Source organism: Apus apus, chromosome Z (assembly GCF_020740795.1).
Source record: "Apus apus isolate bApuApu2 chromosome Z, bApuApu2.pri.cur, whole genome shotgun sequence".
Classification (NCBI taxonomy): domain Eukaryota; kingdom Metazoa; phylum Chordata; class Aves; order Apodiformes; family Apodidae; genus Apus; species Apus apus.
This window is the reverse complement of record NC_067312.1, coordinates 51,324,568-51,340,126: the sequence shown is the minus strand read 5'-3', so window position 1 is coordinate 51,340,126 and position 15,559 is coordinate 51,324,568. Positions and strand designations below refer to the sequence as shown.

The following is a 15,559-nucleotide window of genomic DNA, read 5'->3' as shown; positions in this document are numbered from 1 at the left end:
TGCTAGATTAGAGATGTGGGAGATTAGTTTTTAAAAAGGCAAAGGTAAAAACTGTCAGATAGCATCAGGATGGAGGGATGTCATTCTTGAAGATTCTCATTGCTGTGTTTTGGATCTGATCTTGTTACTTTGGAACTGGTGGCTTTGTCAAGAAATGCTGTTTTAGAACTCTGTGGGTAAGAATTTTAAGTCTTAAGAAGAAGCAGCAATGTGCTCTGCTTGCAGATTGTGTGCAAGTGTTGTGCATAGGGTTGAATAGCTAGTCTATGGGATCTGGCTAAAGAAAATGGTCTTGTGACTACTCGGTCCTCAACGTAAAACAAACAGCTGCAGTAAACAAGCTGTCTCACACATAAGCAACATCCTACATAAGACTGAGGAAAAAGCATGTGCCAAGACAAGAGTGTGAGACCACTGTAGGTCAGAAAATGGAACAGGATGTACATCTTCAAACATTGCACACTACAATCTGAAAGAAGGACACTTGCAGTATTCCCTGCTTTCATTGTCTTGAAAGAGTATGGAAGTGTGTTGGCTGCTTCACCCAGTGCTCTGGTCATCCAGCAAGAACACGTGTGAGCAACCTAATTTGGCAAGCTGCAGACACCAAGAGCATATGAGAGTGAGCACAAGCATGCTTGTACTTGCAAGTACTTTTAGTCAGTAAAACACCATAGAGCCTCTTTACCTTGTAATGACTTGCTTAATCAAGGCACAATAAATATTAATAATTAGAACTATTGCCGTCAGTGATTGTATTTGAAAGAGATTGTGCAAAAGTGCAATAGCTTTGCTGACTTCACGTATTTATGAGCTGTTGTCAACAAGGAAGATCAAGTTCTTATGTGGGAAGAACTGCATGTCTTTGAAGACTGAAGTAATAAGAAAGGATACTATCTGATAGTATGAGAGAAATCCATGTCCTTAATAACAATGTATTTTTTCCACACACAGAAATAGGTTAGGAAAAAAACTTAGCTGATGCAATTAAACACTGGATGATGGAGTAAGAAGGGTAATGCTACTGTTAAGCAGGCAAATGCTGTTGTAGGCCATTTCAAAATACGTATTTTTCCAGTGGAGATAAAAGATACTACCATTGGTGCTGTTGGTATATCAGTTCTTTTCAGGAGAATAAGAAAAAAGAGGACTGATTGAAGCTTAATTAAGTGTTGAAAAGGGTGCCAAGGATACTAAAGGAAATGAAGAAGCTATCACATACACGTGAGATGAGCTTTTTATTCTGGCAACATTAAGACTGCAAATATAATTATTTTCCATGGCTGCAAAGGACACAGACAGGGATAATTATAGGCCATGAACAAGCTTAGGACATTAATGGTAATTGTTGGAGCAGAAAAACAAATTATGTACTTTTCAGGCAAAATGGGATCAGTGGAAATGAACTGGATGTGTCAAGAGAAGCAGGTGCCCTGTGCCCCATAATGCTTCCACCTGTTTCATACACCATCAAACAGCCGTAAGCCCAGACATAGGGGTACTGAAAATTATTTTTTTTGTTGTAATTTGTCTAGGCTTGTCCTTCACAGGCTAGCCAAAGTCAAACAAGACCACAGCACTCCCGAAGCAGGGAGCTAGGCCTGCCCAGTGAATGGAAAAGAAGCAGCCCCCAAACCACCCGACTGAGTGAGCACCACCAGCACTTGGTGGCTGGACTCCAGGGAGGTGAGTGACCATGAGGGCAGCCAGCCCCAGTTTGGCTAGACCACTCACTCACGGTGCCTCCGTGGACTCTAACAGCGGGAGAGCAGCCGGCGGAAAGATGGGCCGAGCTGGAAGCAGCATGATGGCGTGGTCAGGAGGCGAGGCGGGAGCCTTGGCTGCCTTTTCCCCGCTCCAAGTTCGACGCCCCGCAGCAAGACTCGGAGGGTCCCGGCCGCGGCGGGAGGCGGGGCTCCAGCTAGCCCGGGCAGGCCACTCCGGCCTCTGCCCGCGGCCCCCGGCCCTCCGCCCGCCCGGGACTGCGCCTGGACTCGACGGGGGGTGGATGCGGGGCCAGGGCGGCGGGGCTGCTCGTGCCCGCCCCCGCCCCGCATTGTGCTGCCGCTCGCCCTTTGCAGGCGCGGCGGGACTGGGAGCCCCGGGCGCTTGAGGCAGCCTCGCCTCCTTCGCGTCCCTCCGGGTCTGGGCGCATGATGGCGGCAGCCGCCGTGGCGGAGGTGAGCAGCGCCGGGAGCAGCAGCAGCGATACCTCCAGCACGGGCGAGGAGGAGAGGATGAGGCGCCTCTTTCAGACCTGCGACGGCGACGGGGACGGCTTCATAAGCAGGTAGTGACAGCGGGAAGAGGTTTTGTGCCGCTGGTACCGAGCCGCTCCCGTCCTTCTCTCCCTCCGCGACAGCCCGTGAAGCGGCGTCTCAACTTCTTGCCAAGTTTGAGCGGTTCGTAGAGCGCAGCCCTCGCTTCAAGGCCGGACCCACCGCACCGCCGGGCGGGGCAGCCGCCCTACGGCTCCTGCCGCCGGCAGCCTGGAGGGCGGACCCCGGGGCGGCCCGTCCCCGCGTCCGCTGCCCCATGGCCAGACCGACCGGTGCCTACCGGAGCGCGGCGGGCTGCGGGGTCAGGGCTCCCGCAGCGCAGCCCTCAGGGCACGGAGGGGTGCGTGGCGGGACAAACTCCGCCGGCAGGACTTCCACCTACAATAGGTCGGGGAGGCCCCGCCTGGCTGGCGCGCGTCTTATCACCGGGTGCACTAGGCAGGTGATTTTGCAAGTAAACAAGCCGGTCACAGGGAACCTGAGAGGAAGTTGGTACTCATCTCCCAGATAATCTGATTTTGCTTTTTAATACGTTTTAATCAATATCGTTGCTACACAATCTTATTTAAATTCCTCCTCTGATACCCACATAGTTTTGAGATGGTGACCCAGACTTCCTTTGAGAAGGAAAGTGCTGAGCTTGTACAATTGCAATAGGTAGTTGAAATAGGCCATAATGAAACACTGATGTACCTGGAAGTACTGACGGTGTGTTATGGTGAGAACTGGGTTTTGTTGGAAGAATATTTTTGGAGCTCGTCCTCTGCTCTCACACCATATAATTAAAAAAAAGCAACACTGAACTTCTGAAGGTGAGATCTGCTAGAGATGGTGGGAACTTGAATTTACAAAATGACACCTGTGTTAGTTGCAGTTAGTAAGTGCATCTAGAGAGCTAAATCAGAGTGAGGGCATTCCTCAGTCTGTCATTTAACCTGAAACCTAAGAATATGACCCTGCAAAAAAGGCTAAGTAAACTTCAATCCCCACTGTCATCTCTTTGGAGCCAGAAAGCTGTTATAAATCTGTAACAGCTGGCAGTCATTTTAAAAATAAAATATAAGGGTTATGATATTTCTTATCTAAACAGCTCCCCTGAACACTCTTTACCTCGGTCTTATGATTATTTTGACCGTTGTGGTTCTGAAATGTGAACTTTGAAATTGTATGCTTTCCAACTAGTGTGTTAAAATTGCTTCTCTTCCTATTTTTTTACTCTCTTCATGGAAATTATTCTGTCTGAAACCTTAGGATGTTCACTTAAAGTGTAAGCTGCCTCCTCAGAGCACACTCACTGATCTGTACTGCGTCTGTGATGCTTTTCTACAATGAAAACTCAATAGGCTTCTGTATATTTATGATTGAAAGACCTTACTGAGTTTTAGTGCTTTATATGGACTTTTGAGGGATGCAGTCATGACACAAGATGCACAGTTCTGGTTGACTTTTCTACATTGCCTAGGTTTTGTTCCAGATTAGTGGTTTGTGTGTTTTAAAATGGGTATTTCTGAATGTTACTTGGACTACTGTGTTGAAAGCTTTGAAAACTCAAGGACATGTCTGAGAAGGGACATTGGATTTCAGTGGAACATGGAAATGAAGCCCAGAGGGTAGTGGTTGAAAATCCATTAGGAGATGATGGGTTCCTTGTTGAAGGTTGCTAATACCTTGCTTCAGAAAGGAGTTGTGTCTTCAAGGCAGAACTGGTATGACCTGGGTCAGAAAACATAGTGTTGTAAATTACTGTCTTCCCTTCAATTTCCAAATTTGTCAGAAACTAGTGAATGAATATTTAACAAATGATCTTTGACATTAGAGGGAGTCACTTTCCTTGACTTCATTAGCTAGCCTAGGTGATAAGTCTTGTAAATTGAATGTGTTCCTTGCTTTGTGTAGTATCTCAGTTTCCCTCATGATCTATTTTATGGCAGTGGCTTATGCAGGAGCAGACTTGCACAGGGGTTTTGGATATATTTCTAGTATGCACCACTGTATCTTAGGGACAGCTCTTTTGTTTATGGTCTTGGTGTTTAGGTAATTGCATCTTTTTAAGGTAATGAATTAAAATAAAGACAAAAAAGTTACACCTGCTTTTACACTAAATGTAATCTTGCCATTCTGTGCATGCTGTTTGGCCTGCTTCTGCTTTTAGTTTTTTAATTTGGGACTGGTTTGTGGGTTTACTGTTCCCTCCCTGCTTCTTAGACCTTGCTTGCCTTCTCTCATCCTTGAGGGCAACAATTCTTTGTTGCCTTCCTTGTAGCTCTAGTGGAGATGGTAGGCTGACTTCTGCATGTTACTAGACCTTTGGCAGCATAGTGGACATTGCGATATATGTCTGGGCATCTCTATAAAGAGCTGAAAACAGAGAAACCAGCACTGTAAAATCAGCCACTTCCTTATGGACTTTTACTAGTTTGAACTTATATTTCAGAACTTATATTCAATCCAGTGGCATTGTTGCAGTTTTGCCGCTGTTACTAAGCATCAGTTGTCATATCTTTCAAAATTAGTATCTTTTCTGCTTGCAGGGCTGATGTTAGGTCAGTCATTTGTGCAACAAATGCAGCGGTATGTTTATAAAATTCCTTTCTTTCCAACTCCAGAGCTGTTATGAAGAGATCTACAGCAAAGGCAGGCATTTTGTATGCATTTTTACTTAGTTCATATTGCATGGGGGAAAGAGCTATTTGCATTCCTAATGAAGTAATAATGGTGTCTCAGCTGTGGAAATGCTTTGTTGTGCATCAAACAGCAAACCTCTTCAAATAATAGCAGGAAAGTAAAGGCACAGATGGAGAGGAGGAGCATGTCCTGAGATAATGATTAATTTTCAGACTCTCACCTAAGATACTGATTAATGTTCAGGCTCTAAATAGTTAGGATGATATAAAAATGATAAAGCATAATTGTGTACCATTGGTGATTATAACCTAGAAGAAGCTGAATGATTTGGTATTAAGTCCTAAGGCTCTGTCTGGGCATTGCACATGACGTGCATATTGAAATTTTACACCACCTGGCTAGACAACCATACTAAGAGGACCTAAGTTTTATCGTGGTTTCTGCTGAAATGGCTTTTGCTTCTTTTGGGATTACTGTTAGTTACTTAATTGTTTTAACTTCTTCCAAGTGCTTGGCATTCTTTTGATACTTAAACAATGAGAGATAACTTCACCAAAGCTGCTATATGAGACACCTGGCCTGATGGTGGCAGGTGGGATGCACCTGTCCCAGAGGGGGAAAAGGCTTTTGGGGCAGGACTTAGCAGGGCTCATTGAGAGAGCTTTAAACTAGATGTGAGGGGGGAAGGGGAGAAAACTGGGTCTGTTAGGGACAAGCCCAAGAGGAACATACCAGGGCCTGAAGGAAGGTGGTCTAAGGAGGATTTGGTCCCACCAGTGTGCTCTGCTTGCTTCCTGAAATGCCTGTACACCAATGCACACAGCATGGGGAATAAACAGGAAGAGTTAGAGGTCTGTGTGCGGTCTAAGGGTTATGATCTGGTAGCAATAACAGAGACATGGTGGGACAGCTCACACGACTGGAATGTGGCCATGGATGGCTGTGTGCTTTTTAGGAAAGATCAGTCAGTGAAGCGAGGTGGTGGAGTTGCTCTTTATGTGAGAGAGCAACTAGAATGTACCGCGTTTTGTGCAGGGGCTGATGAGGGGCAAGTTGAAAGTCTGTGGGTAAGAATTAAAGGGCAGGGTGGTATGGGTGATACAGTTGTGGGGGTCTACTACAGACCTCCTGATCAAGATGAGGAAGCTGATGAGGCTTTCTAAAGGCAGCTGAAAGCAGCCTCACAACTACAGTCCTTGGTCCTCATGGGAGATTTTAACTACCCCGATACCTGCTGGAAGACTTACACAGCCAGCCTTTCACAGTCTAGGAGGTTCCTCCAGCGCATTGATGACAACTTCTTAATGCAAATGGTGGACAAGCCGACTAGAAGAGGAGCGCTGCTGGATCTTGTGCTCACCAACAAGGAGGGCCTCATTGAAGCAGTGGTGGTCAATGGCAGCCTTGGCTGCAGTGACCACGAGATGGTGGAGTTCAGGATCCTGTGTGGGAGGAACAGAATACCCAGCAGGACCAGAACCCTGAACTTCCACAGAGCAAACTTCGGCCTCCTCAATCAATTGTTAAGGGAAGTCCCATGGGACAGGGTGCTAGAAGGTAAAGGGGCTCAAGATAGCTGGTCAATATTCAAGGACCACTTCTTGCAAGCACAGGATCAGTGTGTCCCAATGGGTAGAAAATCTAGTAAGGGAGCTAGGAGACCAGCGTGGTTAAAAAAGGAACTGCTGGGCAAACTCAAGTGGAAAAGAAAAATCTATAGATCATGGAAGGAGGGGCTGGTTACTTGGGAGGAATATAGGACTGTTGTCAGAGAATGTAGGGAGGCAACTAGGAAAGCTAAGGCCTCCTTGGAACTTAACCTTGCAAGTTGGGTTAAGGATAATAGAAAGGGCTTTTTCAAATACATAGCCAACAAAACTAACACCAGAGGCAATATAGGCCCACTGTTGAATGAGGCGGGTGCCCTGGTGACAGAGGATTTAAAGAAGGCAGAGGTGCTGAATGCCTTCTTTGCCTGTGTCTTTACTCCTGCAGGCTTTTCCCATGAGGCCCAGTTTCAAATAACCCCAGAAGAAGTCAAGATAAAGGAGGAGTTTGCTAAGGTAGATGAGGATTGAGTTAGGGATCAGTTGAGTAATCTGGACATCCATAAATCGATGGGTCCGGACGAAATGCATCCAAGGGTGCTGTGGGAGCTGGTGGAGGTCATTGCTAGGCCACTCTCCATCATCTTCGGTAAGTCATGCGTAACAGGAGAGGTGCCTGAGGACTGGAGGATAGCAAATGTCACTCCAGTCTACAGGAAGGAGGACCCGGGTAACTATAGACCGGTCAGCCTCACCTCCATCCCTGGAAAGGTGATGGAATAACTTGTCCTTGGCACTATCTCTAGCCATATCAAGGACATGGGGGTCATCAAGAGCAGTCAGCATGGTTTTACCAAGGGTAAGTCATGTTTGACTAACCTTACAGCCTTCTATGAGGAAATTACTAGGTGGATAGATGATGGTAGAGCGGTGGATGTGGTCTCTCTTGATTTCAGTAAAGCATTTGACACCGTCTCCCACAGCATCCTTGTAGATAAGTTGATCAAGTATGGGTTTGATGATCAGGCAGTGAGGTGGATCAAGAACTGGTTGAAAGGAAGGAGTCAGAGAGTTGTAGTCAATGGGGCAGAATCTGGTTGGAGGCCTGTGACTAGTGGAATCCCTCAGGGGTCAGTACTGGGACTGGTGTTGTTCAACATCTTCATCAACGACCTGGATGAGGGTACAGAATGTACCCTCAGCAAGTTTGCTGATGACACCAAGCTGGGAGGAGTGGCTGACACACCAGAAGGCTGTGCTGCCATTCAGAGAGACCTAGACAGGCTGGAGACTTGGGCAGGGAAAAACAACAAGGGCAAGTGTAGAGTTTTGCATTTGGGGAAGAAAAACGCCATGTACCAGTACAGGTTGGGGGCTGACCTGCTGAAGAGCAGTGTAGGTGAAAGGGACGTGGGGGTCCTGGTAGACAGGAGGATGACCATGAGCCAGCAGTGTGCCCTTGTGGCTAAGAAGGCCGATGGCATCCTGGGGTGTATTAGAAAGGGTGTGGTTAGTAGGTCCAGAGAGTTTCTCCTTCCCCTCTATTCTGCGTTGGTGAGGCCGCATCTGGAGTATTGTGTCCAGTTCTGGGCCCTTCAGTTCAAGAAGGACAGGAAACTGCTTGAGAGAGTCCAGCGCAGAGCCACAAAGATGATTAAGGGAGTGGAACATCTCCCTTATGAGGAAAGGCTGAGGGAGCTGGGTCTCTTTAGTTTGGAGAAGAGGAGACTGAGGGGTGACCTCATCAATGTCAACAAGTACGTAAAGGGTGAGTGTCAAGAAGATGGAGTTAAGCTTTTTTCAGTGATGACCAGTGATAGGACAAGGAGTAATGGATACAAATTGGAGCATAGGAGGTTTAAGGTGAATATCAGAATTTTTTTTTTACTGTGAGAGTGACAGAGCACTGGAACAGGCTGCCCAGAGAGGTTGTGGAGTCTTCTTCACTGGAGACATTCAAAACCCGCCTGGACGCATTCCTGTGTGATGTGCTCTAGGTGACCCTGCTCTGGCAGGGGGGTTGGACTAGATGATCTTTTGAGGTCCCTTCCAACCCCTAGGATTCTATGATTCTGTGATTCTGTGATTCTATAAATGTTGCTTTTTCCCTCAAGCAATCTGATGCTATTGCTTTTTTCACTCTTCTCTTTAAAAATAAGGAAATGTTGCAAAGTGTTTGGAATGAATATGGATGTTTAAGACCATAATCTGACTTCTTTCCTTGCAGTTGTTGGAAGGGAATACAGGGTGCTTTAGGCTATAGCTTCATTTGAAACCACAAATCAGGTTCATACAAAGTGTTGTCAGAATTCTTGTCCAAGCAACACAGGCCTTAGTTATCTGAGTGTTACAGAAGGTGGGTAAATGATGAGCTTGGAACTGCCCTGTTCATTGTTATGAGGGGGGCAAAACCAGGAAGGCTACTCGTCTGGGGTGAACTGTGATTAACCTATGAAAGGTCTTGTAAATAAAATAGGTAAATCAAGTGCATAGTATTTAAAATAGATATTTAGTGAGAACTGAATGGACAGGTACTGAGTTCCAAATTCATCAGTAGCATAACTGTTACATTGTTACTAGAACTCAAGGAGACTGAAGTTTGTCCTTCTTTGGTTGCTAGCCTATTGCTCCTGCTGCTCTTTGGTGTTCAGAGGCATGCTGCCTTAACATTGAGGTGAAACATTCATTGTTCCCAAGGGAGCTAACTGCAATATGTCAGGATCTTCAGCTGGATAAAGAATACACTTATTGTGTGGCCCTGGGGTTCTCAAACTTCTCCTTTCTGCTGCGTATTTCTGTGTTTAGCAATTAATAATTTCCCAGTGTTGGTAGCAGTTGTCAAGCAGAGGACAGATAACTGTGTTGACAAGAGAAAAAGGCCTTTACTTCCTCACAGACTGTACTCACCAAAGCAGTCTTGACAGTGGTAGCCACAGGAAAACATACAGGAAGAAATAATGAGCAGGCTTTTCCTGTCACTACATTTTATTTCTTTAATTTCTAGTTATGCTTTGCAGTGATTAATTCTCCTTTCATGGATAGTCCCAGGACAATCGGGGAGAACGTAAGCAAAGGCACTAGTATGAGTGTAGTAATGTGGACTTGGAGCGTAATGTTGAAATGATGCCTCTTCTGAAACATATGCACTTCGCAAAAGTATCTCAGCAGGGAACTTTTCTATCATTTGGTTCATATATTCAGTAGTAACCTCCTGGAGACTTTTCCAGCTTGGTAATTGCCTCTAAAATACTAAACTCTGAATGTGCAAATGAACACTTGCACTGGCAGGTTTGTCAAAGATTTTATCAGCCTCTTGCTTTTGAGGGCATAAAGTTGTACATACTGTGCATGCAGTTCTGCACCTCTGTGGTGTTCAAGCATGGGTTTTACCCCTAATATGGTCTTTTGTGAGCTCATGCAGATATGTTTAGTCAGGAACCATGAAAACTTAATTTGGCTATGAGATAGTACTCTCTGCATGTAGGTTCTCTGTAGTCCCTGCAGGCTATTCTGTGCTGGTTGGAAGCAGCATCAGCAACAAAATGTGTAAGAAGAAGCTGCAGTGAGTGTTCAGATGTCAGCAGTCTAGGGAATTATAGAGCCATATACACCTACAAGCAAGAGATTTTAAAAAGATGAACTCTGTAACAGAACAGGTGGAAGTAAAAACACTGCCTTTGAAGACTTGCGAGAGAACTAATATTATTCTACTAGTTTTATAGGTTCTGGGGTTTCAAATGTCAAGAACATTTTGATCCTAGCACTGTACAGTCCTAAATCTGGCCTCAATTCAGCTATCTAACAAGGGGACATAATTTAGAAGCAGTCTGCAAAATGTCACCAAGATCAGTCAAGGCTTTGCTTAGTCCTTGCATTCAGTCTGGCTGCTCATATTGCTGCTGTTACTGTGGAGCTGAAAAAGCTGCTAGACCCCAGTACAAGATTTTATTCTCACTTGAGATCTGGACTGTTTGATCTGTGCTTTCTTTAACTACTTACACACACCTTTGTTTTAGGAATTCCAGAAAAAAATGCCTGGGCCTTGTTAAAACCAACCTTGTGCTTGCGCTAGTTTTTGAGTGTATGTTGGAAACAGTTTCAGCTCCCAGGTTCTGTTCCTAGATTTAATTTGATTTTGCATCCGTCTCCATTAGGAAGCTGTCACAGGATGTGTGATCTGTGTAACTGAAGGAGTGCTCTTATGTGGTTATAGCACAGTACTTACTGTATGCCAATAACGTGGTGAGTGGAAGCACTGTGCTGTTTTTTACCTGACTATAATCTGTTTTCTCTGCTTCTCTTGGGACTTGCCTTAGTCAGTGGTTGCACAGTTGTATAGAATTTTATGGGGTTCTAATCTAACTTTGTCCTCCACAGATCCTCTCACAGCATCACGGACAAAAAAGGAGTAAGTTACAGGGGAAAGACAGATATGCAATTATAGAACATGAGAAGCCAGAGAGGCATCCTGCATGCTCAGTTTAAGATGAAGAAAAAAGTATCCCTTTTTAAAATATTGTGTCTAGAAAACATACCGAGAATCAGCATTCTCCCAGTCAACTAGTGACAGGATGAGAGGGCATGGCCTGAAGCTGCACCAGGGGAGTTTTAGATTGGATACTAGGAAGCATTTCCTCACGAATGGGGGTGGTCAAACGTTGCAATGGACTGCCCAGGGAAGTGGTGGAGTCGCCATCACTGGAGGTGTTTAAGGAAAGACTGGATGTGGCAATTAGTGCCATGATATAGTTGATGTGCTGGTGTTAGGTCATAAGTTAGACTTGATGATCTCACAGGTCTTTTCCAGCCTCAATAATTCTGTGATTCTGTGATTCATTAAAGCCTTATGTGTTTCAAAGTCTGTATTTGTAACAACTGATACATGGTCAGAAGAATATATTTCAACTTGAATTTTCTGAACCTTTCATATTTTTTAATAGCTAGCTGTTCAGTTCTTATGTAAACATTAGACACTTGAAGGGGTATAATGCAGCATTTCAGCTGGAGCTATTAATGTTCTAAAATTAATAAATTTAGTTGGTGTGTTTTATACAGTTTATTGGATCTTTCTGTCCTCACTGGCGTTGGTAACCTGAGAAAAGTGACTTTAAGTATGTCAGGCTTGTTGTTACATAGTCTTATTGTATTCCTTTTTTTTTTTTTTTTTTTTTTTTTTTTGAGCTTGGTGTCCAAATGGATTGTAATGTGGAAAACCTGAGCAAACAGTGGGTCTCTTGAGAATGCAGTTATCAAAGCTTTTTGATCTCTTTGAAAATTACAGTCCAATTAACTTTTAAGTGCTGAAGTAAGTTTCTTATTTTTCTTGAATTTAATTTTTAATCAGGCTGTTGCTAATACTGTCTTATTTGGGTTATTACTGTAAGAGAATTGAACCTGTTTAAAGTTGGCAATTTCCCTTTTGTGGCCCTGTCGGGGGAAAAAAGTAGTTGTTCAACTGGGATTTTTTGTCTTATATTTTCTTGAGTTTCTTGGTGGCAATTCTGAAAGATTATAACTTCACTAATGTACTCAGTTTCTCTCCTCCCAAGGGTGTTGGGGAGCAGGGGACTTCACAGGATGCTTTGGTACCTAGGCTTTCTAGCACATCCATTGTCCTAGGTTGATAAAATAGAATCCCCCTGGTGGCTGTTCTAGTGGTATGACACTGCAGTAAATATTTGAATGTGTCTCATTCATGTGTGATTGCATATTTTTCTGCTTATGGCAGACGAGGCAGTTAGCATCCTCCTCAGCCACTGCTGGTTAGCTCATGTTTCTAAGGAGAAACTTGCTAGATGTTTTCGGAATTAATTTGCCAAAACCTAGAGTTAGAAATTAGTGATTGTTTTAGGAGCATTTGGATGAAGGAAATATTCCACTTGTGGGTGGTTAACTCCTCATATTTCTTTATTTCTTCCCATTGTTTGTCCAGTTTAGGGATGCCATATGCAAGTATTTTGCTGGACACTGTGGATGGATTCTAAAACAATTCTAAAAAATTATTTCTCTTAGATAGCTGGGGTAGGGTATTTGGTGTCTGAAACTGATTTGAGTAACAAGTCATGTGTTTTTTCGTGGGAACCAACGAGCCTTACAGGATGTTTGGGCACCTGGCCACCTAAGCGAGGTGCTTGCACTCCTTATGAAATGAACTTGGAAAAGGAAGTAGAGGTTTCATATTTTTTTGAAGTCAACCTATGCTGTCAAGTGAGTTGTTCCAATGTGTACAGTCCTGAAGTTTTGCTCTGTCTGCACTATAATCTGCTCAGTGAAAGAACTGCCCTAAAAACTAGCTCAGTAAGAAACACTTGTTTTCAGCAGGGTCAGTTCATGGTCATGGTTCTGGCTTGTTTGTATGACTGTGTGACTTTTAATGTTGGCACAAAACAGAGGCAAGAAACTTGAGCGTGGGTTTTAGTCAAGATCCTTCTGGTTACATCTGCTTGATTTTTAAACATGGCTCACTCCAGATGCTTTAAACTAAGAACCACCTATAAAAGTTAATTCATTACTATAAAAATGGCATTGTCTCAAGAGGTATAAAACTACAGCAAAGGTTTTATTTAAACTCTTGGTATCTCAGCTGTTAACTGAAAGAGTTTAAAAAAGCTAGTGTTGTACCTAATCATCTTGCCCAAAGGATGGGCTTCTAATGACATCTGTAGAAAAACAGTTATATGGTGGATACATGGCTTTTCAAATCCACCTTATTTTTACTGTGAATATTCACATGCATCTTTTCAAATAAATAGTACATATGTAGAATTCGTCCTAGCACAGTGACTGTGGGCATGCATGACCTTGTACGTTAACATAGCTGTAATGTTCAATTTTTATCTGCACATTTAATATTTCCTTTCTTCTTAGAGTTTTTCTGCGGCAGCAGAAATTATTTTTTCTATTACATTTAATAGAACAAAACAGTATTAATGTAGTATTAGCAGCTATTCACTGAAATCCTTTATGTAATTTTTAAGAGTAAGGTAACAAAAGTCTAGGGTACCTCTGAACAAAAACTATGTTCTTGTAGTTCCTACTATGTGGTACAGTTTGTAGGTTGAATTGGTACTGCATTTTAGCAAAATCTGAACTTATAAGCAGCACAAAGGAAAGCATAGAATGGCAGAGATTCTGTTGACAGGCTCTGCTTCTCTATTCATAAATGGACCTTTGTTTGCCTGCAGCAATTGTGTCTCCAGAGGTGACAGCCTTAGCCAAAAATGGACAAACTGTTCTCACAGGTCGCAAGCTGCAGTTTGTGTTAACAGTTTAGTGTACATGTTCAGCATACACCACTTAAGTTATTTGTAGTGGGCAGAGCGTACATTTTCTGTACCATCTATAGCAGGGCAGTTCCTCTGACAGACTGGCAGACTTGTCCATATCCAGTATGAAATGGGACACAAACACAAGATACCATAGCGGGTGGTATTGGCTCAGAGGTCAGAGAAACTTGCCCCTTACTTTCCCATAAGAAGGTGTGGTGGTATGGGCTGTGTGCCTGGAATCATACTATGAGAGGTAGCCAAGCCAGGACAGACCCATGGAGTAAAATCTTAGCTGACTGAATTAGGAATAAATCACACAGGGTTTTGGAGCTGGTTGACTGTTAACCCTGTCTTCTTCCTGCTGCTGCTCAGCGTAGTGAAACTGGCTCAAGTTGCAAGTTAATTGTGAACAGACAGGACAAGCATTGGAATGTGCAAGGCAGAAGATAAAACTAGCAAGGAGTTTCAAGTGTAACAAAAAAATTACTCTGGAGTATGGAAGCAGTAACAGGAAAACCAGGGAAGAGGTACCCAAGAGAGTGAGCCACTAAGCTGTTGGTGGCTGATGCTGAGAAGCATGTTATGTTGTCTCTTTCTTTGTTTCCAACACTGAAAATATGAAGTATAGTTAAAGAGTTCCTGCAAACAGGACTGGTAGCAAATACCTTAGAAGGAAGGGAGAAGGAAGAAGTTAGTACTTGGATTTGTTTCAGTTAGTTGTACTTGAAAAATCTTGATGTAAGATGCTCAGAACTAGTTTGCAGGTTCTTTTTCCTGAGATTTTCCAAAAGATAGAAGTAATAGAAAATCGGAAAAATATTTTTAAAAATTGCTTATTTTCTTTAAAATCTTTCTTTTAACCAGCCTGTAAATTTTTTATAAGATTTGTTGACGAATGAATTTGTGTGATGTTTGATTATTGGTCAATGTGATGGAATTGCTCTGTCAGTTGAAGGTGTCCAGAGGTAAGAGAGTTGCCACAAGTCCTGTCCCAAAGGTTTAAGAGCAGACGTACTGGAGTTATGTACATCTCTGCCAAACCTAGGCATTCGTCTGTATTGAACTTATGTCTTAGTAGAGACTTTTATAGACATCTTGATTTCAAAAGTTGACCCAAAATAGGTAGCTGGATTATCTTATTAATAATGTTATTTTCATTTTAAAAGAGGTTGTTGTTGTTTTTAAGCCATAGGGTCGTACATGCAGTATAACCCTCTGGTGTTAAAATCACTGGTTGTGGAATTTTCTGTTTCCAAGTATTTTGTTTTTATTACATTTCAGAATGCCTTTGAGACAATTTTCTTTTAAATTGACTACATGTTCAAATTAGTTGTGCTTCTTAAAATGCAGATATTTACATAGAGAAACTCTTGCAGATCTACATGGGAATGGCTGTAGAACTTAAAATGAAAATGTTTACTTACAAATAAAAATCCTGTTGATAATGTTTGTAGATGGAGATTAGGAAAACTCCTGTAATTTCAGATTGCATGATGCACTCCAGGTAAATTAAATCTATTTACAGCAGTGCTGGTAGTCCTGCTGGAGTAGATGCCAATTCATTGGGTTTTGTAATTAATTACATCTTTCCTTGTACTTCTATAGTTTACTTCAGACAATATCCTCAGGCTACAAGTATTATTCAGTTCATATTTGCATAACAGGAGAAAAATCTTAGTGTAGAGGAATTTTTAATACAGCCAGTTGTGGATGAATTTCTTATGCAGCGGGGACATGATTTTGTAAGCTTGCAAGAATTCAACAATCCTTGCTGTAGTAGCAGAGTATGAAACTAATCATTGTTCTTCTTTAAAGCCAGGATTGTCTTTAGCCTTCGGAA

General features: G+C 43.0%; 1 protein-coding gene across 1 annotated transcript in view; it reads left to right on the top strand.

Moving 5' to 3' along the window:
* The first annotated feature begins 2,138 nt into the window (after positions 1-2,138).
* The window catches only part of MCC (MCC regulator of WNT signaling pathway), a 211,012-nt gene continuing 197,591 nt past the window's right edge, over positions 2,139-15,559 (top strand). Inside the window, exon 1 of the mRNA XM_051641985.1 lies at positions 2,139-2,290. Coding sequence (XP_051497945.1) covers positions 2,154-2,290 — 137 coding nt within the window. The 5' untranslated portion in view covers positions 2,139-2,153. The remainder of the gene's footprint in view (positions 2,291-15,559) is intronic.